The sequence below is a fragment of the Manis javanica genome, chromosome 13 (assembly GCF_040802235.1).
Source record: "Manis javanica isolate MJ-LG chromosome 13, MJ_LKY, whole genome shotgun sequence".
Classification (NCBI taxonomy): domain Eukaryota; kingdom Metazoa; phylum Chordata; class Mammalia; order Pholidota; family Manidae; genus Manis; species Manis javanica.
Genome location: NC_133168.1, coordinates 57,442,492 through 57,469,211, shown reverse-complemented (window position 1 = coordinate 57,469,211; position 26,720 = coordinate 57,442,492). Strand labels below are relative to the sequence as shown.

Genomic DNA, 26,720 nt, shown 5'->3' with positions numbered 1-26,720 from the left:
TGAATTTTTGTAATGTATTTTTAGTCTGTATTTCATTTATTTCTGCTCTGAACTTTACTATTTCCTCCATCTGTTAATTTTGGGATTTGCTCTTGTTTAGTTCTTTTAGTTATTGGGTTAAATTATTAATTTGAGATTTTTTTTGTTTCTTGAGGTAGGCCATTATCACCATAAACTTTCCTCTTAGAACTGCTTTTGCTGCTCCCAAAGATTTTGAGCTGTTGTGTTTATATTTTCACTTGTCTTCAGGTAGTTTTTTATTTCCTATTTTATTTTTATTGACCCATTGGTTGTTTAGTAGCATGTTGTTTAACCTCCATGTATTTTGGTTTTATCCAGTTTTTTTCTTGTAATTCATCTGTAGGTTCATATACCATTCTGGTCAGAAAAGATGCTTGATATGGTTTCTTTCTTCCTAAATTTATCAAGACTTGCTTTATGGCTTGACGTGATCTATTCTGGAGAATGTTCCATGTGCAGTTGAAAGGAATATATATCCTGCTGTTTTGGGATGGAATGTTCTGTGTCAGTTAAGTCCATTTGGTCTAATGTGTCATTCAAAGCCACTTTTTCCTTATTTTCTGTCTAGATGGTCTATCCATTAATGCAAGTAGAGTGTGAATGTCTCTTACTATTACTGTAAGTACAGTATTGTACTGCCAATTTCTCCCTTTATGTCTTAATATTTGGCTTTTTATATTTAGATGATCCTCTGTTGGATGCATAGATATTTACAATTGTTATATCTTCTTGATGGATTGAACTGTGATCATTATGCACTGTCCTTTGTCTCTTGTTATAGTCTTTGTTTTGAAGTCTGTTTTTGCCTGATATAAGTACTGATAACTGCAGTTGTTCTTTCATTTCTGTTTGCATGGAATACTTCTTTCCATCGCTTCAGTTTCAGTCTTGTGTGTGTCCTTAGGTCTGAAGTAAGTATCTTGTAGACAGCATAAGTTGGGTTTTGTTTTTATCCATTCAGTCAACCTGGGTTTTTGATTGTAGCACTTCTTAGTTCATTTACATTTAAAGTAATTGTTGATAGATATGTATTTACTACCCTTTTGTTAAATGTTTTTGGGCTTTTCGTTGTTGTTCTCCGATCTTTTCTTGCTCTCTTCCCTTGTATGTGATGATTTCCTTTAGTGTTATGGTTGAATTCCTTTCTCTTTATTTTTTGTGTATCTTACAGGCATTTGATTTGTGGTTACCAGAGGTTCATAGATGACATCCTGCATATATAGCAGTCTACATTAAGTTGATGGTACTTACAAATGCATTCTATCAGCATTACACTTTTACACCCCCTTCTTTTATGTATATGATGTGTGTTTTATGTATATTGATGTCTTATTTTACACCTTTTTATTTTGTGATTCCCATAACTAATTTTTAGATATAATTGAGTTTATTATTTTTATCTTAAATCATTCATACTAGCTATTAAGTGATCTATACCTTTACTATTTGTTTGCTTTTACCAGTGAAATTTTTCATTTCATCATTTTCTTCTAGTTGTAGCCTTCTTTTTCCTTCTCAAGTCCCTTTAACATTTCTTGTAAGGCTGGTTTAGTGGTGCTGAACTCCTTTAACTTAAGTTCATCTGGAAATGAACATGAAGTTTTTTTTTATTAAGGTATCATTGATATACACTCTTATGAAGGTTTCACATGAAAAAAACGATGTGGTTACTACATTCACCCTTATTATCAAGTCTCCCCCATACCACATTGCAGTCACTGTCCATCAGTGTAGTAAGATGCCACAGAGTCCCTACTTGTCTTCTCTGAGCTACACTGTCTTCCCCATAACCCCACAAACACCATGTGCACTAATCATGATACTCCACAATCCCCTTCTCCCTCCCTCCCCACCTGCCCTCCCTCACCCCTCCCTTTGGTACTGCTAGTCCCTTTTTGGAGTCTGTGAGTCTGTTGCTATTTTGTTCCTTCAGTTTTCTTTGTTGTTATACTCCACAGATGAGGGAAATCATTTGGTTTTTGTCTTTCTCCACCTGGCTTATTTCACAGAGCATAATACCCTCAGGCTCCATCCATGTTGTTGCAAATGGTAGGATTTGTTTTCTTCTTATGACTGAATAATATTCCATTGTGTTTATGTACCACATCTTCTTTATCTGTTCATCTACTGATGGACACTTAGGTTGCTTCCATATCTTGGCTATTGTAAATAATGCTGCAATAAACACAGGGTGCATATGTCTTTTTGAATCTGAGAAATCATATTCTTTGGGTAAATTCCTAGGAGTGGAATTCCTGGGTCAAATGTTTTTCTATTTTTAGTTTTTTGAGGAACCTCCATATTGCATTCCACAATGGTTGAACTAGCTTACATTCCCACCAGCAGTGTAGGAGGGTTCCCCTTTCTCTAATTCCTCACCAGCATTTGTTGTTCCTAGTCTTTTCAGTGTTGGCCATCCTAACTGGTATGAGGTGATAGCTCATTGTGGTTTTAATTTGCATTTCCCTGATAATTAGCAATGTGGAGCATCTTTTCATGTGCCTATTGGCCATCTGAATTTCTTCTTTGGAGAACCGTCTGTTCATATCCTCCACTCATTTTTTAATAGGATTATTTGCCTTTTGGGTGTTGAGGCATATGAGTTCTTTATATATTTTGGATGTTAACCCCTTGTCGAATATGTCATTTACAAATATATTCTCCCATACTGTAGGATTCTTTTTGTTCTGCTGTACAGAAGCTTTTTAGCTTGATGTATTCCCATTTGTTCATTTTTGCTTTTGTTTCCCTTGCCTGAGGAGATGCATTCAGGAAAAAGTTGCTCATGCTTATATTCAAGAGATTTTTGCCTATGTTATCTTCTAAGAGTTTTATTGTTTCACGTCTTACATTCAGGTCTTTGATCCATTTTGAATTTACTTTTGTGTATGGGATTAGACAATAATCCAGTTTCATTCTCTTGCATGTAGCTGTCCAGTTTTGCCAACACCAGTTGTTGAAGAGCCTGTCATTTCCCCACAATGAACATAAAGTTTTATCTCTCCTTCAATTCTGAATGATAACCTTGTAGAGTGTTGTTGGTATAGGTTTTTTTGTTCAGCACTTTCTCTTCAGCACATAACATACCACCTTTGTTGCCTGTAAAGTTTCTGCTGAAAAATCAGCTGATAGGCTTAATAGGGTTTCCTTTATACATACGCATTGCTTTTCTCTTGCTGCTTTTAAGATTATCTCTTATATTTAATTTTTGACGTTTTAATTACTTTGAGTCTTATTGTAGACCTCCTTGGGTCCATCTTGTTTGGGGCTCTCTGTGCTTTCTGGACCTAGATATCTGTTTCCTTCCACAAGTTAGTGATGTTTTCAAATTTTGTTTTCTTCAAATAAGTTTTCCACCCTTTTTTCTTTCTTTACTCCTTCTGAGACTTGTATAATGAGAATGTTGTATATTTGATGCCTAGAGGTTGCTTAACCTTTCCTCAACTTTTAAATTCTTTTTTCTTTCTGCTCTTCAGCTTACTGTTACCCTGTTTTCCAAATTGCTAATTCATTCTTCTGCATTCTTGATTCCCTCAAGAATTTTTTAAGTAATTTAAAAATCTCTCAATTCCCTCAAGTATATTTTTCATTTCATTTACTGTATTCTTCAACTCTGACTTATTAAAAAACATATTTTCTATATCTGTTGAAGTCTTCCTGTGTTCATCAGCTCTTCTCTCAAGTCTTGTGAGTGCCTTCATAACCATTACTGTAAATTTTTTATCAGGTACATTGCTCCATTTCATTAGTTGTCTTTATGAAGTTTGTCTTATTTTGTTTGGAGCATATTCCTCTGTCTCCTCATTTCGTTTGACTTTTTGTGTTTGTTTCCCAAGCAAAACAGCTACCTCTTTCCAGCCTTGAAGAAGTGGTCTTGTGTAGGAACATCCCATGGGTAGATGGCATGCCTGGCAGTTTTGGCTGACTTGCTGAAGGCTGGGAGAGCACCAGTTGGGGGTGACTTAGCAGTATGCTGGTTGGGAGCCTGGGAGACTGGAAGACCTGGAGCTGGAGGCTGGAGGGCCTCAGGCAGGGGATGTCCAGGTCTGTGCTGCACTGGTGCTGCCTTGGTTAGACTGCTGGATGTAAGGGTGGAGGCACTACCTCAGGGCATGTCTGGAGCTGCTATGGGTGTCTGGACCCTGCTTCCACCTGCTATCAATGTTTGAGGGGGAATATAAATAGCCTTAGTTACTTGACCAGTCTAATTCTCTTTCTCTGTAAAATGGTAATACCAATTCTGCTGCATTATTTTCAGGATTGGGTGGGAACACCTTGAGTATTTAGCACTGTGCTTAGCAGTTTGTGTGCTCAGTAAATGTTAACTTCTATCCTCTCCATCCCCCAACCACTATCATGTCGGTATTTCTGGAGGTAAAAAATGATGATCATGTAGTTCACTCATTGCAGAGCTCTTTGAGTCATTGTTAAAGAACTGTTTATTCTTGTTTATACAGTTTTAAAAGGTTGGTTCTATTTCTACACTGTGGCATATGAGGTAGAGGGCAACAACTAGAAAGATTGCTGATAGAGCATAAATGACAGCTTGACAACAAGGAAGAAGTCACAAATCATTAAAAAGAACAGAAATAAAACAGAAACTCTATTAATAGCATTACTCCATTAGGTGAAAGAAAAATTCTACTTTTTCTTACAGACCCTGAATATATAATTGCAGTGTAGTACAATGTACTAATTTCTTCATAAAATCTTCTTTGTCCAAAACATATAGTCTGTGTTTAGTATATCTTTTAAAAGTATATGCTTTTAGTTTTCATCAGAATAATATATTCATATGTTTAGAAAAATCAAAGAGATTGTAAGGGTTTATATAAAAAGCAACAGCTTCCTTTCCTCCTTCCCCTTTCCTATAATTAATGTTCTTTCCTACAGAAACCACTTTGAACTATTAAGCTATTCTTTGATGATAACTTCCATATTCTTTTTAAAAATTCCCACTTTATCTTGGCTTATCAACTTTAGACATTATCCTGCTGTAGTGAGTATAAAGATTTCACTTATTTAAGCTACATCATTCCTCTTTGCCATCTTTAGTTTTTCCCCTTTGAAACTTCATATGCCTATTTCTTGTTCTATTAAATCTTGCCTTCAGTTGAGAATATGAACCCATGCCTTTTTTTTTTTCTAAATAGACCTTATTATATAGAGCAGTTTAACATTCACAGCAAAACTGAGCTGAAGGTACCAACATTTCCCATATACCACTTACCCCCACACAGGGATAGCCTCCACTATTACCAACAGACTGGTACATTTCTTACAATTGATGACCCTACATTGACATAACAACCCAAAGTCCACAGTTTACATTAGGGTCACTCTTGGTGGTGTACATTCTGTGAGTTTGGACAAATGTGTAATCACATGTATGCATTGTTATGGTATCATACGGAATATTTTCATTGTTCTGAAAATCCTGTGTGTTCTAATTATGCATTCCCTCCTCCATCCCCTGGCAGCTATTGATCTTTTGCTTTCTCCAGAGTTTTGCCACTTTTTTCCCCCAGAATGTTATAGTTGGAATCATACAATATGTCACCTTTTCAGATTGGATTCTTTCACTTAGTAACATGCATTTAAGGTTCATAACAGTGTTTTTTTGTGGCTTGATAGCTCATCTCTTTATAGGTCTACGTAACATTCCATTGTGGGACTGTACCACAGTTTATCCTCTCACCTTCTAAAGGGCATCTTGGTTGATTTCCAAGTTTTGGTAGTTATGAATAAAGCTGCTTTAAGCACCCTTGTGCAGGTTTTTATGCGGACATAAGTTTTCATCTACTTTAGGAGTATGATTGCTGTATGGTATGGTAATAGAATATTTAGTTTGGTAAGATATTTCCAAATTCTACCATTTTGTATTCCCACCAGCAATGAATGAAACTGCCTGTGGCTCTGTATCCTCACCAGCATTTGGTATTGTTAGTATTCTGGATTTTGGCCATTCTAATAGGTTTGTAGTAGAATCTTAATTTGTGTTTCCCTGATGATAAATGATGTGGGGCATCTTTTCATATGTTTATTTGCCATCTGTGTATCTTCTTTGGTGAGGTGTCTATTAAGGTCTTTGGCTAATTTTTTAATTTGGCTAAGTTTTCTTATTGTTGAGTTTTAAGAGTTTTCTGTGCGGGTGTGTATTTTTTCCCCAGCATAGAGCTCAACGAATTTTGATATGTATGTAGTCTTTGTACATTGTGGATAAGAGTCCTTTATCAGCTAGTTGTTTTGCAAATATTTTCTGTTATTCTGTGATTTGTCTTCTCATTCTCTTGACCTTTATCTTTAAAGAAGCAGAAATCCAGTATCAGTTAACTTCTTTCATGGATTGCGACTTTGGTATTACATCTAAAAAGTCTTCCTGTACTCCATCCAGCCCATCTAGGTTTTCTCCTATGTTCTAGGAGTTTTATGGTTTTGCGTTTTACATTTAGGTTTCTTTTCCATTTTGAGTTAGCCTTTGTAAAGGTACGACATGTACTTTTTTTTGGCATTCATCCTGATTGGTGTTTTCATAGCTTCCTGGATCTATGGTTCAGTTTTTGGCATTAATTTGGGGGAATCCTCAGTCATTGTTTCAAATATTTCCTCTGTTTCTTTTTTTTTTCCCCTTCGTGTCTTCCTCATTACACATATGTTACACCTTTTGTAGTTGTCCCACACTTCTTGAATATGCTGCCCTGTTTTTTCCCAGTTTTTCTTTCTTCCTTGCTTTTCAATTTTAGAGTTCCTATTGCGATATCCTCAGCTCAAGGATTCTTTCCTTAGCCATGACCATCAAAGACATTCTTCATTGCTTTTACATTGTTTTTGATATCTAGCATTTTGCTTTTTTTGATTCTTAGGATTTTCGTCTCTCTGCTTACATTGCCCACCTGTTCTTGCATATTGTCTACTTATTCATTAGATCCTTTAATATATTAATCATTGTTTTAAACCTGGTCTGATTAATTCCAATATTCCTGCCGTATCTGAGACTGGTTTTGATGCTTGCTCTGTCTCTTTGAAGTGTGTTTTTTTCCCTTTTAGTGTGTCTTGTACTTTTTTTTTCTTGCTAGCCAGACATGATGTGCTGGATGAGTGAACTACTATAAATACACCTTGAGTAATGTGGTGGTAAGGCGTAGGGGGGCAGGGGAAGCATTCTGTATAGTCTTATAATTATGCCTCAGTCTTTAATGAACCTGTGCCTCTGGCCTACAAACTTCACTATTACTTCTCAGTGCCACTTGTTTTTACTCTCCCTCCTTAGGTGGGACAGGATAGGTAGAATGAACTGGAGTTGGGTCCCTTCCTGTAGGTCAGTTAGACTCTTATAAAACATGGGCAGGTTAGGCTTTGGTTAAATAGTTTCTCCTGAGGACAGGTCATGGCCCTGGTGGATTTCAGAATGGTTCCTTTTCTCCTCCCATGCCAGAAGCACAAGGGGATTTTTCTCTGGTATTCACTATGAGAACCTGGTAGTACAACTCCTGGAGGTGAATCTCACAGTATTGTGGAGCCACCCCCTCCTCCCCTTATAACTTGGTCTCCTCTTAATTTTTTATCTCAAATTTGTACACTTAAGCCTATAGCAGTTAATTCAGTTACAGCTGGTCTTGAAGAGGTTGATACTGATGGGTTTCTCCTCCAGTAAGTTGTGATTTTCTGTATTTGCCTTCTGTTCTCAGTTTGGGAGGCAGCAGTTTGCTCTGTGACCTTACTTCTCTTATGGATCTAAAAAGAGTTGTTGATTTTTCAGTTGGTTCAGCTTTTTGCTTGTTAGGATGGAATGTTTGACTTTCAAGCTTTTTACTTGCTAGACCAGAAACTCATGCCTGTTCCCATCACTTTTCTTATTCCTCTCTCTCTCAACTTGTTAGCTATATTTACATATTTAATATTGATGACATTTACATCCTATTCTAAACCCATAATTCTTAATTGTTTAATATGTTTTGACTTTAGGTTGAATCTGAGAATAAACCAAAGTATTTATATTATGATGAGACAAATATTTTTATTGCAAATCCATGTATGATACTATGATTACATTCTCATACAGCTTTTCTCTCCTAGTCTTTCTCAGTTGCCTTTCTTTTTTCTTGCACTGTTTGCCTTAATATCCATTCCTTTCCCTTAATTTTTTCTGAAATATTCCTTCTGGAGCCTTCTGTCATTTTACTTTAACTGGACTGGTTGCTTTCTGGGCCAGTTACATACTTATCATCCCGCAGCTTTTATTTCCTTACTTTCTTAGTGTGTATATACTTTTTCCTGGATGTTCTTTCTCTAAATTTTGGTGAATAACATCCTCAGATATTTTCGCAAGTAAGATTTTATAGGAGATAAACTTTTTTTATTTGTGCATCTATGAAAATGTTAGTTCTTTCCATCATCTTGTCTTGATGCTAGTCTGGATAAAGAATTTAGGTTGAAAATAATTTTTTTCTTAAAATTTTGAGGATGTTGCTTCATTATTTTCTGATATTGATGGGAAGTCTGATTCCTTTCCAGTTAATATTTCTTCTAAGTAATCAGTTTCTCTCCCCCTTATAATTCTCCCAATGCCTATTCTTGGTAATTTTAAGATCTTTGTTTTATCTTTGCTGTTGTGAAGTTCCATGATAATGTGTTTAGGAGTTCTTCAATCTGTTAACGTTGAAAACTCAGTAAACTTTAACATCTGTCTATTCTTAGACCAGGCAGCCAGGATTCTGTGCTGGTCAGGAAGATGTTACAGTCTTTCAGAGTTTATAGTACTTGACTCTGTTACAGTTTAAAGCATATTCCATATGAAGGAATTTGTCATGCAGTTGTACAAGTGCACAAAGCTACATGCACAGTAATGTTTATGGCATTGTTTATATTAGAAAGCTGGAAAAACCAAGGTGTCCATCAATAGGGGATTAATTTGTAATAGATACACCCATGCAGTGGAATGCTGTGTAAAATGGAGACCTATGTATATTGATATTTAAAGATATTCAAGTAATAGTGAAAAAAAAATCACACAGTATAGCCTATATATAGGACATTTGAGAAGAATTTTTACTTCTTTTGGGGATCGTAAGAGCTTTTACTTCTGTGTCCTTAAGTACCATTGTATTTATTTTACCATGAGCACGTAGATTTTATAATGTTAAGAAAATAAAGCTTAATAGTTTTCCATAGCAATCAGTATACCAGCAATCACTAGCTGCCCCTTGGTTTCCTAGGTGAGTTAAAATCTAATGGAAGGGTCTGGAAATCTGTATGATAACAAGGGTTTTAAATGGTTTTCACAGTCAGACACCTGTGAGTGTGTGCACAAATATGCATAATATAGACTATAGAGAAATTACTATAAAGATGATTAAAAGAATAAGACTACTTTGGATAATGCTGAACTAATAATAACATTTAAAATTTGAAGGTAATAAATGATTTTCTAGGAAGTTATCAAACATTTTGGAGATAAAAAACCTAGTTTAGTCCAAGTAACATAGAAGAAACTGAGGCACATATCAGAGACACTGCCCAGTCTGTGTCATAGGTGAATTCTTCCGAATTTTTAAGGAGTGTGTAGTTCCAAATCTTCTTTAGGTATTTTAGAGCATGGAGAAAAAAAGTAAAGCTTGTGAGTGCAAAGTCAACGTAACACCAATTCCAAACCTTGCAGATACCCTTTTTTTCTTAAATTAATCATTTTAAGGTTGTAGTTAAAATTTTATAAATACTATTTGAAACAGTAATACCCCATGACAAAATTGAATTTATTCCAGGGATCAAAGGCTGGTTCAATGTTAGGAATTCTATTAAGAGAATTATTAATAGACCAAAAAGAAAATCATGATCTTAGTTTTCTGCCAAAAAATGCATACAATAAAATTAACATCTAGTTGTGGTTTTTGAAAAAACAAAGCTAGAAGAGTAGAACTTGCTGAATAATTTCTTAACAAAAGTATTGCAGAGTGTTAGTCAATACCCTGCTGATTGAACATTAGAAGCAGTCTTATTAAAGTTAGGGAAAACACTGTAAATAGTCAGCCCAATTAACATCTCAATTTATTTTGATAAATGATTTTAAAGATTATTCAGAAGAATAAGTAATGTGAAAGTAGCCTAGAAAATTGTGGGAAAAAAAATTGAGAGCTGGGCTTCCCTATTAAGTATTTAGATACTATAAAGCTAAATAAAGTAACTGAAACAGAATGTTACCGTTCAGGAATTGCTGTATAGAACTGTGTAGCATAGAGTCAGAAAAAAATACATGTAAATGTATTAGTGGCTTTCCAAGTTACAGGAGAAAAGAAGAAAAACAAATATACTCATATTGACAGTGAGAGAAAAAATTTCAGTAACCTTTTTGAAACGGCAGTTGGTAGTAGCTAAATGTGTTTTTGAATATATATGTATACTTTGGTCCAGCAGTTCTGCTCCTGGAAATTTATTCCAAGTATTTCTTTAAAGACAAATTGTGTCTAATTCACAAGACTATGAAGATAAATCATATTTCTTGATACTGTTTTATCAGAAATTATTTTTGTGAATTTGTATGTCAAAGCTCCTTTCTTCCCCTACTACTTTCAGAGGCTCATCGCCTCTCCAGTTTGGGCTAGCTTAGAGTAGTCAGTGACACATATGCGTGACTTGGACCTCAAAGTGAGTTTTTTAGGTGATGCAGCCAGGATCAGTTGTAGAGAAATAACTGCAAATACTTTGAGCCCTTTATCTCCCCTTTCAAAACCTCCTTCTTGTTTTTTTGAGGGATGGCCCTTTGACATACAAACTCTTAAAATTTTGTAATGTCTGATGCAGTAGAGAGATAGTATTCCTCCTTGCTTTCCTGCTCTCCACCCTGGCCCATGGAAAGAGCTTTGGGTTTGGAATTAAAACACTTGGTTTCTAGAGCCAGTTCTTCTGCTAATTAGCTCTGAGGCTTAGAGAAGGAGCAAAATTGCCCTTCTGAACTTACTGTCTTTCAAAGCCAAGCATCTTAACTCGTTAAGTAGCATCTTGACCACTTCGGTCCCTCCTGTTTGTTCCTTGATCAGTTGCAAACCAAATTTTATTCTGCCACATCTCTACAACTGCTCAAGCAGCAAAAACTTCCTAATTGCAAAATAAAGAGAACAGTTTTTCCCCTTTTTTATTTGGTCCCACTAATTCCCATTTTTTAAAATTACCAGTTTTCTGATTAAATGATATAACATATTTTTTATGTTATACAGACTCATGTAAAGAAAACAGAAATATCCCTTGATCTCAGCATCCAGAAATAAACAGTGGTATATTCAGTACCATTTATATGTACATGTCTTAATAAAATTGATATACTTATGTATATACTGCTTTGTATCCTGTCTTTTGTTTTTATAACATTAATACTGTAAGCAGTGAGTTTTAAGGGTATGTAGTTTTCTCATTATTTGGTTATTCCATAATTAATTTTATCTGTTTTATTAATGTGGTAGGTTTAGGTTGCTTCTCATTTTACCTTTGTACATAAATCCATATGTGCAGTGATCATTTTCTTGAAGGCTTGCTCCCGCCTTCCAAAAACCTCTTTCCATTCTTGGTTCCCCATTTCCTACTGGTACTTTTCCCCCACTGCCTCTTTCATAGGCTCCCTTTTACACCTGCTCTTTAGGCTTTGGTGTTTTTCCATTTCCCTTCACTGCTCTGGGATTGTGGTGATCTCATTTACTCCCCAGCTTTAGTCATCACCTATTGTCAAGTTCCCAAATATGGAATACGTCTCCACAGCGTGTGTTCTTCTGCACTCTACCTCTGCATTTCTGACTGTTCTTGGGTATCTCCTCCTGAATGTCCCACAGGCACCTGAAACATTTATAACGAGGATACGTAAACTACATTTGATTTCCTTTGAGGTCTTCCCTTTATCTAACACATACCTGGCATATTTTAGATGCTTTGTTTTATAAGCAAAAGTGTTTAAGAAGTGCAACGATCCCTTAAGGGTACCGAGTGGGTGGAAAAGGGTAGCAGATAAGGGCAATAATCATACAAAAATTCTTGCAGAACCTGCAAGGTTGTGTGGCCCTCCTTTTCTTCATAGTTCCCTTAATGTCAACCTGCCTCTTTATCCTCCTTGCCCTTTTAAATTTCACACAGAAGTGATGCCCCTTAGTGGCAGAAACAGGAACTGCTTCCAGTGCTGATAAGTCACAGTAAAAATTATTGTTACCTTGTGCGTGTAAAATAAGTAGTTAGTGTTATTGTGATACACTGCTTAACCATTGATAGGTGCTTTTTTGTAATTCTCTTTATTTCTGACTTAATACCATAACATTGAGGTACCTTAATCTTTCTTTGAGTGTTTTGGGAAAAACAAAAAAGACTAAATATGCTCCCTTTCTACAAGAATTTGTGTTTTTTGAGAGGTAGAGACAAGGATACTTAGTGCTTTTTAAAATTTTGAATACTTTATAATGCCTGTATAATAGATAGTACTCCAGCGTCTGAGTTAAAATTCAATCTTGTAACCTAAAATTCTCTTTTTTTGTCTGATACTTGTAGTAGCCAGTCTAGAAATGCTTGTTGAATGACTAGAATGATCTGTGTACGTCCTTGAAAGCCTTAAGGCTTTAAAAACAGAAATGAAAATTGTTGTTTTTAAGGAAAGTGGTATAACCACATTAAATACAATCTGGAAAATAAAGAGGAAAAAATCCTCCTCTTAATCTCACCTACAAAATTGCTAATAGAAATTTTATATATCTGTTTATTTTCAAATTTGTGTTTATGTGGTTAAAATTATGTCACCTGCTTTTCCCCCCATAATATGTTGTTTTATGACTTATTTTAAATGGCTCCATAATAACCTACTAGTTGCAAAAACTTTGGGTCCTGTTGTATGCACAGTGTTTATAAACAAGAGTGAATGTTACAATGTTTCCTTAAAAATATGACTCTTAAGAAAAAATACTATTCTAATAAAATAAAATTGTTATCACATGGACTTTAATGAGTAGAAGAATTATAACCTTCAATTGTAATGTCAGTACCTTTTTATTTTCAAACACATAAATCTGGAACTTAAGGGAGTTGGTCACCAGTTGAGAGTCACATACCATATATCAGCTATGTATTTTAGAGAAGTTATAAGCAGAAGTTATACAGCTGCTTATTTGGAGAATTATTGTCATAAATCTTAATATTAACATGGTGTTCTTTTATAGATTATGGAGCTTTGTGGTGCAACAAGACTTGGTTATTTTGGAAGAAGTCAATTTTATATAGCTTTGAAACTTGTAGCTGTTGCCCAGTCTGGTTTCCCTTTAAGAGTGGAAAGTATAAATACAGGTAAATATGGAATATATTAGTAACTGAAATAAAAATAGACTTCTAATCACAAATGAAGTAAAGTCAGAACTGTTGAATCTCTCTGATATTATAGTGGCATTTGTAAACGTCATGAATTTATTTTCACTACTATGCTTTTTCCATTTGTGATATTAGAAAAATGTATCTCTCTTAAATCTGTTGTGGCATATATGTGCTTCATAGATATCTGATGATAATATAAAAACTGTTAAAGTGGCAATTTTTTTTTCCAGAATTAATTCACTAAAAATTGCCCAGAAAGAATTTAGCTGAAAAATTTATCAAGGTAAATGATGAATTGTAGTGACCATTTTCATATATACCTTCCTTATACTCTTAATATAAATATAATTCTTAAATATAAAACATTGTACTTTGTGTTGTCCTATATGGGAAAGCTTTTAAAGTTCCACTTGAAATTAGAAAGTATTAGTTAGCCAAACTTTCTGAATGATACAGTATAAAATACCAGCAGACTAAAACCTATTTATAGACATCTGACTGCCTTATAAGTGTCACCTGGGGTAATTTGTTTTTCTGTTATTTGGAGGTTTGTTGATGTTGAAGGATATAGAAATTCTGTACATATAGGCACTTAAATGCAGAGTTCTGTTGTTGCCATAGGGAAAGGGAGAAAGAGAAAACTTGAGATTTTCTGTTATATTAAGAGTTTTTCTAGTTTTAAGTACTAGATCAGCTTATTAGTCATCTGGAGCTTTTTATTGTGGACTTACGGTTTGCCACACAACATTCTTCTAGATTTGAGAGTTTTCATTCTTTTCAGGTAATTTTGAATTATTTTACATAAATACTGAATCTTAATATTTCCCCTCCTTAGTGTGAAGATTCTAAAGAAAGAGGCAGATAATCATAGTGGAAGGAAGTACACATTCTTCTAAAAATAATTCTACTAGTGTATTGTTCTAGTCTAAAAAAATGAGTTGTGATTGACCTGCAGAGAAATTCTCAGTCTTTATCTTCTCCGTTTAAACCGACTGTAGAATGTCTGCCTGTTGGAGTGTCATAAACGAGACTGAAGTAGATAGACACAATGTCTTGTTCTGTGTCCTTGGGAGATGAACAGTGAGACATTTTCAGTAATTTCTGCCATGAAAACATTAATGTAGCCTCAAATGTAGTGACATGTTACATGTTTTACTCAGAACTGTAACATCTTTAGAGAAGTAGTATGAGTAGAAACAGTCTAGGTTTGAGGTCAGACTGACCTGGGTTTACATCCTAACAGTCAGTTACTAACTTGTCAGTGACCTTGGCATTTTGGAGCCTCAGTTTCCTTATTTGTAAAATAGGGACTTTGCAGGGTTGGTATGCTTATGAGGTGAGGTAAATAAAAAATCAGTTAAGGGCCAGCCATGAAGTGGGCACTTAATACAGCAATTAGGACCCCTTAGAAGGACATTTGGTGTTACTACTACTTTCGAGGTAATAGTCTTTCTAAACAGTTAGACAGAGATGATGGTCTAACTTTTGCAGTGATAAACATTTTCTGTCTGTTATTCCTCCATCAGTTTTTGCAAAAATTCCTTCTAATAATCTAATTAGTCTCCTTTTTCAGTTTTTTGAATGTGTGTCATTTTTCATTTTAAATTCATAATTCTTTGTGTGGTTAACAGTAAAGGACCTTCCTCTGCCAAGATTTGTTGCTTCAAAGAATGAACAGGAATCTCGCCATGCAGCCTCATATTCTTCAGATTCTGAAAATCCGGGGTCTTATTCTGGTGTTATTCCCCCACCACCTGGCAGGGGGCAAGTGAAAAAGGGGTCTGTGAGCCACGATACTGTCCAGCCTCGCACATCTACAGATCAGCAGGTAATCAGGTGCCTGTAAATGTTACCAGTTGATGTCCTGTATAGATGGTATACACTCAGACATTTATTGAGTACCTCAATAATGACAATGTTACCTTAAAATTTAAATTTTAAAATAATACTCTTTCCAGGAACCTGTATCTCCTGTAGTTTCGCCACAGCAGTCCCCACCAACTTCTCCACACACATGGAGGAAGCACAACCGTCACCCCAGTGGGGGAAATAGTGAGAGGCCTCTTGTAGGACCCGGGCCATTTTGGTCTCCCTTTGGTGAAGCACAATCAGGTATCTCAAAAGTCTTTAGAAGTAACTGTTATTTACTAAGGGTTGTAAATTGAAAGAAACTTGATAGCATTCTTTTAAGAGTTGACTCCAAGAATTTTTAATTATAAGTGATTTAAATAGAAGCAAAAGCTAACTGAAAATTTGTAGGTAGATATAGCATTTGAGCAGTAGTAATTGTGTTTTCTTAAGTCTATGATGTTTAAACAAAATTTTATAGATACCAGGATCTCTGAAGATAAAATGAATAAATAATTATTTCCCAGAATATTAGATATATATTAGTTTCAGTTTTGATGAGGAAAGCAGAGTAATAATTAACAAGATTTAAATGAGGTGTAATTTTAAATTGACAGAAAATATTCTAATTTGGAAATAGTTAGCATTTCTTCAGAGTTAGAGTTTGAAAGGACACTTTCCATATTATGTGTGTGGTGATTTGTTACAATAAAGAAGCTGGTGACTTCATTTTTTTCTTCGAAAGTGAGTTGACATGTTTACCCATTCTACTTTTAGGTTCATCTGCTGGTGATGCAGTCTGGTCTGGCCATTCTCCACCTCCACCGCAAGAAAATTGGGTCAGTTTTGCAGATACTCCACCAACCAGTACTCTTTTAACCATGCATCCTGCTTCTGTCCAGGTGTGACATTTTATTGGTATTGCCTTTTTATTTGCTTCATTAAGAGTATTGCTGCAGTCATTGTTTTTACATTTTGCTATTGCAACTTTTATAAATGCAAGTTCACTCATTAAAAAAACAGAACTCTGCCTTATGGCTTTAAATCCATTATCATTGGAATGTTTCATTAAAAGTTTTGGCTGATATTCTTTCTAACTCCTTAGTGAAGTTTTAAAAGTTTTCTGCATCTAGGAATATATTTGCTTGGCTTACTTAGCACATTTTTCATCACTTTTTGTTGCTTACATATTGCTATCATTCTACAAATATATAATCACTTCGCAAAAACATTCATTAACATGGTCATAACAAATATGTGGTTTGCTGATGAGTTTGTGAAGATTTCTTCATATTTTAAACATTCACAGAAAGTAAGTTTTACTTTCAGAGATAAGTAACTTAACAATCTTGGTCCATATAGTCATATAGATAGATGCTGTACTGAGGAAAAAATGTTTCATTACAGGACCAGACAACAGTACGAACTGTAGCATCAGCTACAACTGCCAATGAAATTCGTAGGCAATCAAGTAGTTATGATGATCCCTGGAAAATAACAGATGAACAAAGACAGTATTATGTAAATCAATTTAAAACCATTCAGCCTGATCTAAATGGATTTATTCCAGGTGAGTTGTTAAAAACAGAAATTCTTCTAGATGGGGCAGGACAAAGTCTCAATTTCATAGTCTCAAAGACTTGGTTTTACTGGTCAGAGATTATAAAAAATAATTAATTCTCAAATTGTTTTAAAGAGTTTATGTTCACTGGAGAGCAAAAACATGACATCTATAGATGTTAAGGTTACCGTCTTAAGACTCTTACCTCATTTTATTCTTGGATCTGTAAGTACAGAATTACATTAAACAACACTGTTTTAATATTTCAGGATCTGCAGCTAAAGAATTTTTTACAAAATCAAAACTTCCTATTCTTGAACTTTCTCATATTTGGTAAGTGCAGTATATCATTAGTTGGGTAATGTGGGTTGTTTCATAGGAGTTTCCAGCAGGTAGACATTTGAATCTTAAAAAATAAACTATTATAGTAACCTTTTCAAAATGGTTCTCTAACAACTCAGTATTGCCTTACAGTAGTCAGCTTCTTGCTTACTCTCTGAAAAGAAATGAGTATACAGTAGTTCTTCAAAAAATGCTAAAATTCTTTAAGTTGTATCAACTGTTTCTTTGCTAGCATGATGCATGGAATAAAAGCTAGTTTGCTCATATATAGTTACGTTTATCACACTGGGTTTTTAACAGGTTTGTTAAGTCCTGTATCAAGTTATGAGCTTAAGAACAGTGCTTAGCTTCCATTTAAATAAAAACTAAGACTCAGGATAGCTGCTATATGGTTGAAATTAGCCATTAAAACATAAATCACATTCACAAACTACTTTTTGAAAGCAATGATCATGTAAATATAGTTTCCATTTTATATTAATGTATTTCTCTGTATTCTAAATTATTTTGTTAGTAGGGTTTTTAGTAGCAGAGGAGGTAGGTAGATAATGCCAAAGACTGAAAAATCAAGAATTGGCCATACATACCTACTGTTTGTAGTTTAAGGTGATAAATACAAAAGTGGCTGCCTCTGCATCTAGAAAATGGAAGGACAGTGGGGTGGGGCTGCTGTTTTCTGTATTAAGCCTTGTAATCTTATTGGATGCTCTAAAGTGCACACATATAGAACCTTTGATAACAATAAAAACAGGTTTAAAAAATTTCAGTGACTTATTAAATGAGCCTGACTTTAACTAAACCGTTACTAAGAATGCATGCATGTTAAAGGTCATTTTTTCGTGACCTTACTTATTGGGGCTATTTTTCAGCATTTTATTAGAATAATTTAAAGCATAGAGGAAAGTTTAAAGAATTGTGCCCTGAACATCTATCTGTATGCTCACTGCCTAGATTCTACAGTTAAACAGTTAGCTATATTTATTGTATAACAAACCTTTCCATCTATGAGATTTTTAAAATTATTCCTTGCACTTTTTTCTGGAAAAGGATTTCTCTTCTTGTTGCGATGTGAAGGGATCCAAAGCAGAATATGATTATATTCATAATAAGTTTGTCTCCTTAGGGAACTCTCAGACTTTGATAAAGATGGAGCATTGACACTGGATGAGTTCTGTGCTGCTTTTCATCTGGTAGTTGCTAGGAAAAATGGCTATGATTTACCGGAAAAACTCCCTGAAAGCTTAATGCCCAAATTGATTGATTTGGAAGATTCAGCAGGTAAGACGATCAAGAGCTGAAGAGACCTGATTGCATGCCTTGTAAATAACACTTGATTCTTAAAGCAAAAGCAAGATAGATGTTAAAACTTATCTTGATAGCCTGGGCATTTCATTAAGAGCATGTAGATTTGCCATTGGAATAAGATTTTCAGACTGAGCTTGGATTAATGATTTGTCTTATTTGGTCAACTTTAAACAATGAGATAAAGAATATATGCCAGTATTTCATTTTACGCTTGTGACTTGCTGAGATTTGGAGAGCATTTCAAAGTATCTTGTTCTTTGCCATCCTTTCATTGCATTACATATTGTCTGAAATGGGTAAAGTAGCCTGTATTCACTATCAGCATTTTTCCATTTAATGTATCTTAATTTGTTGAAGAGAAATGTCTGGTTTATCATTAGACCTTTGCAATCCATAAGCATTTCCCTTTAAAAAGCCAAGCTCTTTTCTTGAGATGCCAAAGAAATCTGCAAATTTTGTGTTTGATTGTAGATAACGCCATTTTGTTACTGTCTTTACAAGAATGCCTTAATAAAAGCTCATACATCCTGGCAGCTTTCTTTAAAGGGAAACAAGAATATAGGGGATAAAAAGATGAGAATATTTTTCTTAAATTCTGGCTGAATAAAAAGAAATCTAATGTTAAATTCTTAATGAGTCTCATTTAAACTAAATTACTATTTTCTATTTTCCTATCTAAATTCTTTTTGGGATATTATTTGGAATAATTTTACAAAAGGAAACAGTTTGGCTCTCAAAAGGTCATTTATCTGTTAGGCAGTTTCAGTTGAGCCCAGAAGTACATATGATCTGACTCTATTACCTAACTTATACAGAAGGAATCATATGCATATCATTAGGGTCACAAAGAGAATAATGTCCTTGGAGTTAAGAATCAGTGTGCTTCTAGTTTTGCTAATGACTCCTGGACCTTGGGCAAGTTATAACCATTTAACTGTGTTTTTTTTTTCCTTCTGTTTCTCCACCTGAAATGTCATTCATGTTTCTAGACCTGAATTGTACACTGACCTTTTATTGACCAATAGATTGATTTAAAAATTTAGCGTTAATTTAGTGCTTAGAAGCATTATCCAATGAGATTCCTAGGATTTTCTTGATCATCTCATATGATTATTAGTAATCAGATAACCTATAACTTGAGTTGAAAGCTAAGTATTTTTGTGAGGTAATTTTTCTTCAGAGTACTTTTTTTAGGATTGTCTTAATTAAGAAACAAGCAAAAGAACTTCTTTGTTAAGCTTATTTGATAGTATAGCCAAAAGGGAAGAAATTGTTGTAGCTACATACTGCTGTATCATTGATTTAAAAATTGGGCCTTTACTGTATCTGGAGCTTTTCAACAACTTTAATTCTTTACAAACTGATAGCATACTAATATAAGAAAATAATTTAAGTTAGACATATTCTGTTGTATGTCATTTTTAGAGACTTGTGTGATTCTGTTACCTGTTGCATTCAGATTGGTGGATCTGACTTTTTGATGTAGTCAGTGAAGTTTTTTTTTCTTCTCCTTTTATTTAATTTAAATAAAATCAGGTTCCTTGTTAACTTGATCTACTGCCTGAATTTTAAGGCTAATTATTCAACAAGTTCTTTTCTGGACATTTGTCTTTTCATACCTGTTAGATCTGTTTAGCAAAGAGACTGATTTTTGCTTGTGTATATCGTGCACTAATTGCTCCAACTATAATTTTAAAGGTATCAAAGACTCAGATAGTTTTTTCCCATTCCAGCATAATATTATATGGCTTTCTGATCAAATTTATTATAAGCATTCTTTTTGTTGTTATCATTAACCTACAATTACATGAAGAACATTATGTTTACTAGGCTCCCCCCTTCACCAAGTACCCCCCCACACACACACCCCATTACAGTCGCTATCCATCAGCATAGAATCACTACTTGTCTTCCCTGTGTTGCACAGCCCTCCCCATGTCCCCCCACATGCTAATTATACATGCTAATCATAATACCCCCTTTCTTCCCCCACCCCCCTTATCCCTCCCTTCCCACCCATCCTCCTCAGTCCCTTTCCCTTTGGTAACTGTTAGTCCATTCTTGGGTTCTGTGAGTCTGCTGCTCTTTTGTTCCTTCAGTTTTTCTTTTTTCTTATACTCCACATATGAGTGAAATCATATGATACTTGTCTTTCTCTGCCTGGCTTATTTCACTGAGCATAATACCCTCTAGCTCCATCCATGTTGTTGCAAATGGTAGGATTTGTTTTCTTCTTATGGCTGAATAATATTCCGTTGTGTATATGTACCACATCTTCTTTATCCATTCATCTACTGATGGACACTTAGGTTGCTTCCATTTCTTGGCTATTGTAAATAGTGCTGCGATAAACATAGGGGTGCATCTGTCTTTTTCAAACTGGGCTACTGCATTCTTAGGGTAAATTCCTAGAAGTGGAATTCCTGGGAAAAATGGTATTTCTATTTTGAGCTTTTTGAGGAACCTCCATACTACTTTCCACAATGGTTGAACTAATTTGCATTCCCACAAGCAGTGTAGGAGGGTTCCCCTTTCTCCACAACCTCGCCAACATTTGTTGTTGTTTGTCTTTTGGATGGTAGCGATTCTTACTGGTGTGAGATGATAGCTCATTGCAGTTTTAAGTTGCATTTCCCTGATGATTAGTGATGTGGAGCATCTTTTCATGTGTCTGTTGGCCATCTGAATTTCTTCTTTGGAGAACTGTCTGTTCAGCTCCTCTGCCCATTTTTTAATTGGATTATTTGCTTTTTGTTTATTGAGGTGCATGAGCTCTTTATATATTTTGGATGTCAAGCCTTTATCAGATCTGTCATTTATGAATATATTCTCCCATACTGTAGGGTACCTTTTTGTTCTATTGATGGTGTCCTTTGCTGTTCAGAAGCTTTTCAGCTTGATATAGTCCCACTTGCTCATTTTTGCTTTTGTTTTCCTTGCCCGGAGAGATATGTTTATGAAGAAGTCACTCATGTTTATGTCCAAGAGATTTTTGCCTATGTTTTTTTCTAGGAGCTTTATGGTTTCATGACTTACATTCAAGTCTTTGATCCATTTTGAATTTACTTTTGTGTATGGGGTTAGACAGTGATCCAGTTTCATTCTCTTAACATGTAGCTGTCCAGTTTTGCCAGCACCATCTGTTGAAAACACTGTCATTTCCCCATTGTATGTCCATGGCTCCTTTATCGTATATTAATTGACCATATATGTTTGGGTTAATGTCTGGAGTCTCTATTCTGTTCCACTGGTCTGTGGCTCTGTTCTTGTGCCAGTACCAAATTGTCTTGATTACTGTGGCATTGTAGTAGAGCTTGAAGTTGGGAAGCGAGATATCCCCCACTTTATTCTTCCTTCTCAGGATTGCTTTGGCTATTCGGGGTCTTTGGTGTTTCCATATGAATTTTTGAACTATTTGTTCCAGTTCATTGAAGAATGTTGTTGGTAATTTGATAGGGATTGCATTGAATCTGTATATTACTTTGGGCAGAATGGCCATTTTGATGATATTAATTCTTCCTAGCGAAGAGCATGGGATGAGTTTCCATTTGTTGGTATCCTCTTTAATTTCTCTTAAGAGTGTCTTATAGTTTTCAGGGTATAGTCTTTCACTTCTTTGGTTAGGTTTATTCCTAGCTATTTTATCTTTTTGATGCAATTGTGAATGGAATTGTTTTCCTGATTTCTCTTTCTATTAGTTCATTGTTAGTGTATAGGAAAGCCACAGATTTCTGTGTTAATTTTGTATCCTGCAACTTTACTGTATTCCGATGTTAGCTCTAGTAGTTTTGGAGTGGAGTCTTTAGGGGTTTTTATGTACAGTTATCATGTCATCTGCAAGTAGTGACAGCTTAACTTCTTCTTTACCAATTTGGATTGGTATTTCTTTGTTTTGTCTAATTGCCATGGCTAGGACCTCTAGTACTATGTTGAATAACAGTGGGGAGAGTGGGCATCCCTGTCTTGTTTCCGATCTCAGAGGAAAAGCTTTCAGCTTCTCGCTGTTCAGTATGATGTTGGCTGTGGGCTTATCATATATGGCCTTTATTATGTTGAGGTACTTGCCCTGTATACCCATTTTGCTGAGAGTTTTTATCATGAATGTATGTTGAATTTTGTCGAATGCTTTTTCAGCATCTATGGAGATGATCATGTGGTTTTTGTCTTTCTTTTTGTTTATGTGATGGATGATGTTGATGGATTTTCGAATGTTGTACCATCCTTTCATTCCTGGGATGAATCCCACTTGGTCTTGGTGTATGATCCTTTTGATGTATTTTTGAATTTGGTTTGCTAGTATTTTGTTGAGTTTTTTGCATCTACATTCATCAGGGATATTGGTCTGTAATTTTCTTTTTTGGTGGGGTCTTTGCCTGGTTTTGGTATTAGGGTAATGTTGGCTTCATAGAATGAGTGTGGGAGTATTCCCTCATCTTGTGTTTTTTGGAAAACTTTAAGGAGAATGGGTATTATGTCTTCTCTGTATGTCTGATAAAATTCCGAGGTAAATCCATCTGGCCCAGGGGTTTTGTTTCTGGGTAGTTTTTTGATTACCGCTTCAATTTCTTTGCTGGTAATGGGTTTGTTTAGATTTTGTGTTTCTTCCTTGGTCGGTCTTAGAAGATTGTATTTTTCTAAGAAGTTGTCCATTTCTTCTAGGTTTTCCAGCTTGTTAGCATATAGGTTTTCATAGTATTCTCTAATAATTCTTTGTATTTCTATTGGGTCCATGCGTGATTTTTCCTTTCTCATTTCTGATTCTCTTGATGTGTGTTGATTCTCTTTTTCTCTTAATAAGTCTGGCTAGAGGCTTATCTATTTTGTTTATTTTCTTGAAGAACCAGCTCTCGGTTTCATTGATTTTTTTCTATTGTTTTATTCTTCTCAATTTTATTTCTTTCTTCTCTGATCTTTATTATGTCCCTCCTTCTGTTGACCTTAGGCCTCATTTCTTCTTCTTTTTCCAATTTTAATAATTGGACGTTAGACTATTCATTTGAGATTGTTCTTCCTTCTTTAAATATGCCTGGATTGCTATATACTTTCCTCTTAAGACTGCTTTCGCTGCATCCCACAGAAGTTGAGGCTTTGTGTTGTTGTTGTCATTTGTTTTCATATATTGCTGGATCCCCATTTTAATTTGGTCGTTGATCCACTGATTATTTAGGAGCATGTTGTTAAGCCTCCATGTATTTGTGAGCCTTTTTTGCTTTCTTTGTACAATTTATTTCTAGTTTTGTACCTTTGTGGTCTGAAAAATTGGTTGGTTGGATTTCAATCTTTTTGAATTTACTGCGGCTCTTTTTTTGGCATAGTATGTGGTCTAGTCCAGAGAATGTTCCATGTGCACTTGAGAAGAATATGTATCCTGTTGCTTTTGGGTGTAGAGTTCTATGGATGTCTTTTAGGTCCATCTGTTCTAGTATGTTGTTCAGTGCCTCTGTGTCTACTTATTTTCTGTCTGGTGGATCTATCCTTTGGAGTGAGTACTGTATTGAAGTCTCCTAAAATAAATGCATTGCATTCTATTTCCTGCTTTAGTTCTGTTAGTATTTGTTTCACATATGCTGGTGCTCCTGTGTTGGCTGCATATATATTTAGAATGGTTATATCCTCTTGTTAGACTGAGCCCTTTATCATTATGTAATATCCTTCTTTATCTCTTGTTACTTTCTTTGTTTTGAAGTCTGTTTTGTCTGATACTAGTACTGTAACACCTGCTTTTTTCTCCCTGTTGTTTGCCTGAAATATCTTTTTCCATCCCTTGACCTTTAGTCTGTCCATGTTTTTTGGTTTGAGGTGAGTCTCTTATAAGCAGCATATAGATGGGTCTTGCTTTTTTATCCATTCTATTACTCTGTCTTTTGATTGGTGCATTCAGTCCATTTACATTTAGGGTGATTATTGAAAGATATGTGCTTATTGCCATTGCAGGCTTTAGATTCGTGGTTACCAAAAGTTCAAGGTTAGCTTCTTTAGTATCTTACTGCCTAACTTAACTCACTTATTGAGCTATTATAAACACTGTCTGGTGAATCTTTATTTCTCTCCCTTCTTATTCCTCCTCCTCCATTCTTTATATGTTGGGTGTTTTATTCTGTGTTCTTTTCTGTTTCCTTTAACTGCTTTTGTGGGTAGTTGATTTTATTTTTTGCCTTTAGTTAGTATTTGGTTGGTCTGTTTTCTTTGCTGTGATTTTAGTTTCTCTGGTGACATCTGTTTAGCCTTAGGAGTGCTCCCGTCTAGAGCAGTCCCTCTAAAATGCCCTGTAGAGGTGGTTTGTGGGAGGCAAATTCCCTCAACTTTTGCTTCTCTGGCTATTGTTTAATCCCTCCTTCATATTTAAATTATAATTGTGCTGGATACAGTATTCTTGATTCAAGGCCCTTCTGTTTCATTGTATTAAATATATCATGCCATTCTCTTCTGGCCTGTAAGGTTTCTATTGAGAAGTCTGATGATAGCCTGATGGGTTTTCCTTTGTAGATGGACCTTTTTCCTCTCTCTAGTTGCCTTTAAAACTCTGTCCTTGTCCATGATCTTTTCCATTGTAATTATTATGTGTCTTGGTGTTGTCCTCCATGGGTCGTTTCTGTTGGGAGTTCTGTATACTTCTGTGGTCTGAACAATTATTTCCTCCCCCAGTTTGGGGAAGTTTTCAGCAATTATTTCTTCAGATACACTTTCTATCCCTTTTTCTCTCTTCTTCTTCTTCTGGTACCCCTATAATGCAAATATTGTTCCGTTTGGATTGATCACACAGTTCTCTTAATATTGATTCATTCCTTGAGATCCTTTTATCTCTCTCTGTGTCAGCTTCTATGCGTTCCTGTTCTCTGGTTTCTAATCCATCAATGGCCTCTTGCATCTTACCATTCTGCTTATAAATCCTTCCAGAGATTGTTTCATTTCTGTAATCTCCTTCCAGACATCATCCCTTAGCTCTTGCATATTTCTCTACAGCTCCATCAGCATGGTTATGACCTTTATTTTGAATTCTTTTTCAGGGAGATTGGTTAGATCTATCTCCCCAGATTCCTTGTCAGGAGAGGATGTCTGGGTTAGTCTGGTCTGTATCAAATTCTTCTGCCTTTTCATGGCAATAGAGGTAGTTGTGGGTTGCTGGCGCGTGTATTGGCTGGGAGAACGTCCCTTTTTGCTAGTGTGGCCTTCCTGTCCTGGGAGAACAGCGGCCCCTAGTGGCTTGTGCTGTGCTGGGCAGCTGGGCGCGGATGGGGTTTCTAATTCTTGTCCGGCCGCTGTGAAAGCAGCTCTGCCCTGCTGCCTCAGGCTACTTCTCCACTATGGCGGAGCCGCGTCGGAGGGGAAACAGGCGGGAGGCTATTTATCTCTGTGAGGTGCCTCCGAGCGGTGCTGCTGCCCAGGGGTTAGGGCGCCTGGAGTTCCTCAGGATTCCCAGCTGCTGGGCTAAGTGTCCCAGGACTCTTCCGTCCAGCTGTGGGGTCACTGTCCCTTTAAGACTTTCAAAAAGCACTTTTCTTTGTCCCGGGGTGCTGGCTATGGGGACCTGCTCACAGGTCTTACTGTCCTGTTCCCCTAGTATCCAGCACCCCACGCATGCACTGTGTGTCTGCGTTCTGGTGCGGATGGCTAGGGCTGTGTGTTTAGCTGTCCTGGGCTCCCTCTCCCTCCCTGCTCCGACTCCTCTCCTCCCGCTGGGAGCTGGGGTAAGGGATGCTCGGATCCTGCCGGGCCGCGGCTTGTATCTTACCCCCTTTGCGAGGCGCTGGGTTCTCGCTGGTGTGGATGTAGCCTGGCTGTTGTCCTGTATCTTCTAGTGTCTCTTTTAGGGATAGTTGTATTTGCTGTGTTTCCAAAAATACATATGGTTTTGGGAGGAGATTTCCACTGCTCTACTCACGCTGCCATCTTGGCTCCACCTGCCTATTGTAAGCATTTTTACCATACTGTGTTAAACTCTGCTTTGCTTCCTTATAAATGATAAATTTGGAGTTCTGTTAATTTGGGGGTGGGAGAACCAATTAATCTTTTTTCTCCTACCTGTCATAAGCCTGATATTTACATGACACAAAATACTTTGAACATAGAAATTGTCATGTGACATTGGCTCAAACAATGTCAGTAAAATGGTTACTGAAAAATCAGTAAAAATGATTTTAAATAGCATTTAGAAGTTCACAGTTAAAGGGGAACTACCCAAACAGTTTCTTTGGCTGACCTGAGGTTTTATTATAAATATCCTTCTATAGATCCTCTCTGACTTGCAAACAAAGGTGATTTCTATCTTGTCTGATCTCTCATAGCATCTCCTACATGCTATTTATTATGGCAG

The 26,720-nt window shown here is 35.8% G+C and overlaps 1 protein-coding gene across 8 annotated transcripts in view; it reads left to right on the top strand.

Annotated features, from left to right (window-relative positions):
- Window positions 1-26,720, top strand: part of REPS1 (RALBP1 associated Eps domain containing 1) — an 86,357-nt gene that overhangs the window by 28,675 nt on the left and 30,962 nt on the right. For 5 of the 8 annotated variants that reach the window (XR_012124277.1, XM_073219664.1, XM_073219662.1 and 2 more), the window contains exons 2-8: window positions 13,203-13,326; window positions 14,982-15,178; window positions 15,309-15,462; window positions 15,976-16,100; window positions 16,606-16,768; window positions 17,029-17,092; window positions 18,225-18,379. Coding sequence is in view for 7 of the 8 variants with exons in the window: in XM_073219664.1 (XP_073075765.1) it covers window positions 13,203-13,326; window positions 14,982-15,178; window positions 15,309-15,462; window positions 15,976-16,100; window positions 16,606-16,768; window positions 17,029-17,092; window positions 18,225-18,379 (982 nt within the window). In the remaining variant the exon portion in view is untranslated. The remainder of the gene's footprint in view (window positions 1-13,202; window positions 13,327-14,981; window positions 15,179-15,308; window positions 15,463-15,975; window positions 16,101-16,605; window positions 16,769-17,028; window positions 17,093-18,224; window positions 18,380-26,720) is intronic. The other 3 variants (XM_073219666.1, XM_073219665.1, XM_073219669.1) reach the window with 1 other exon arrangement.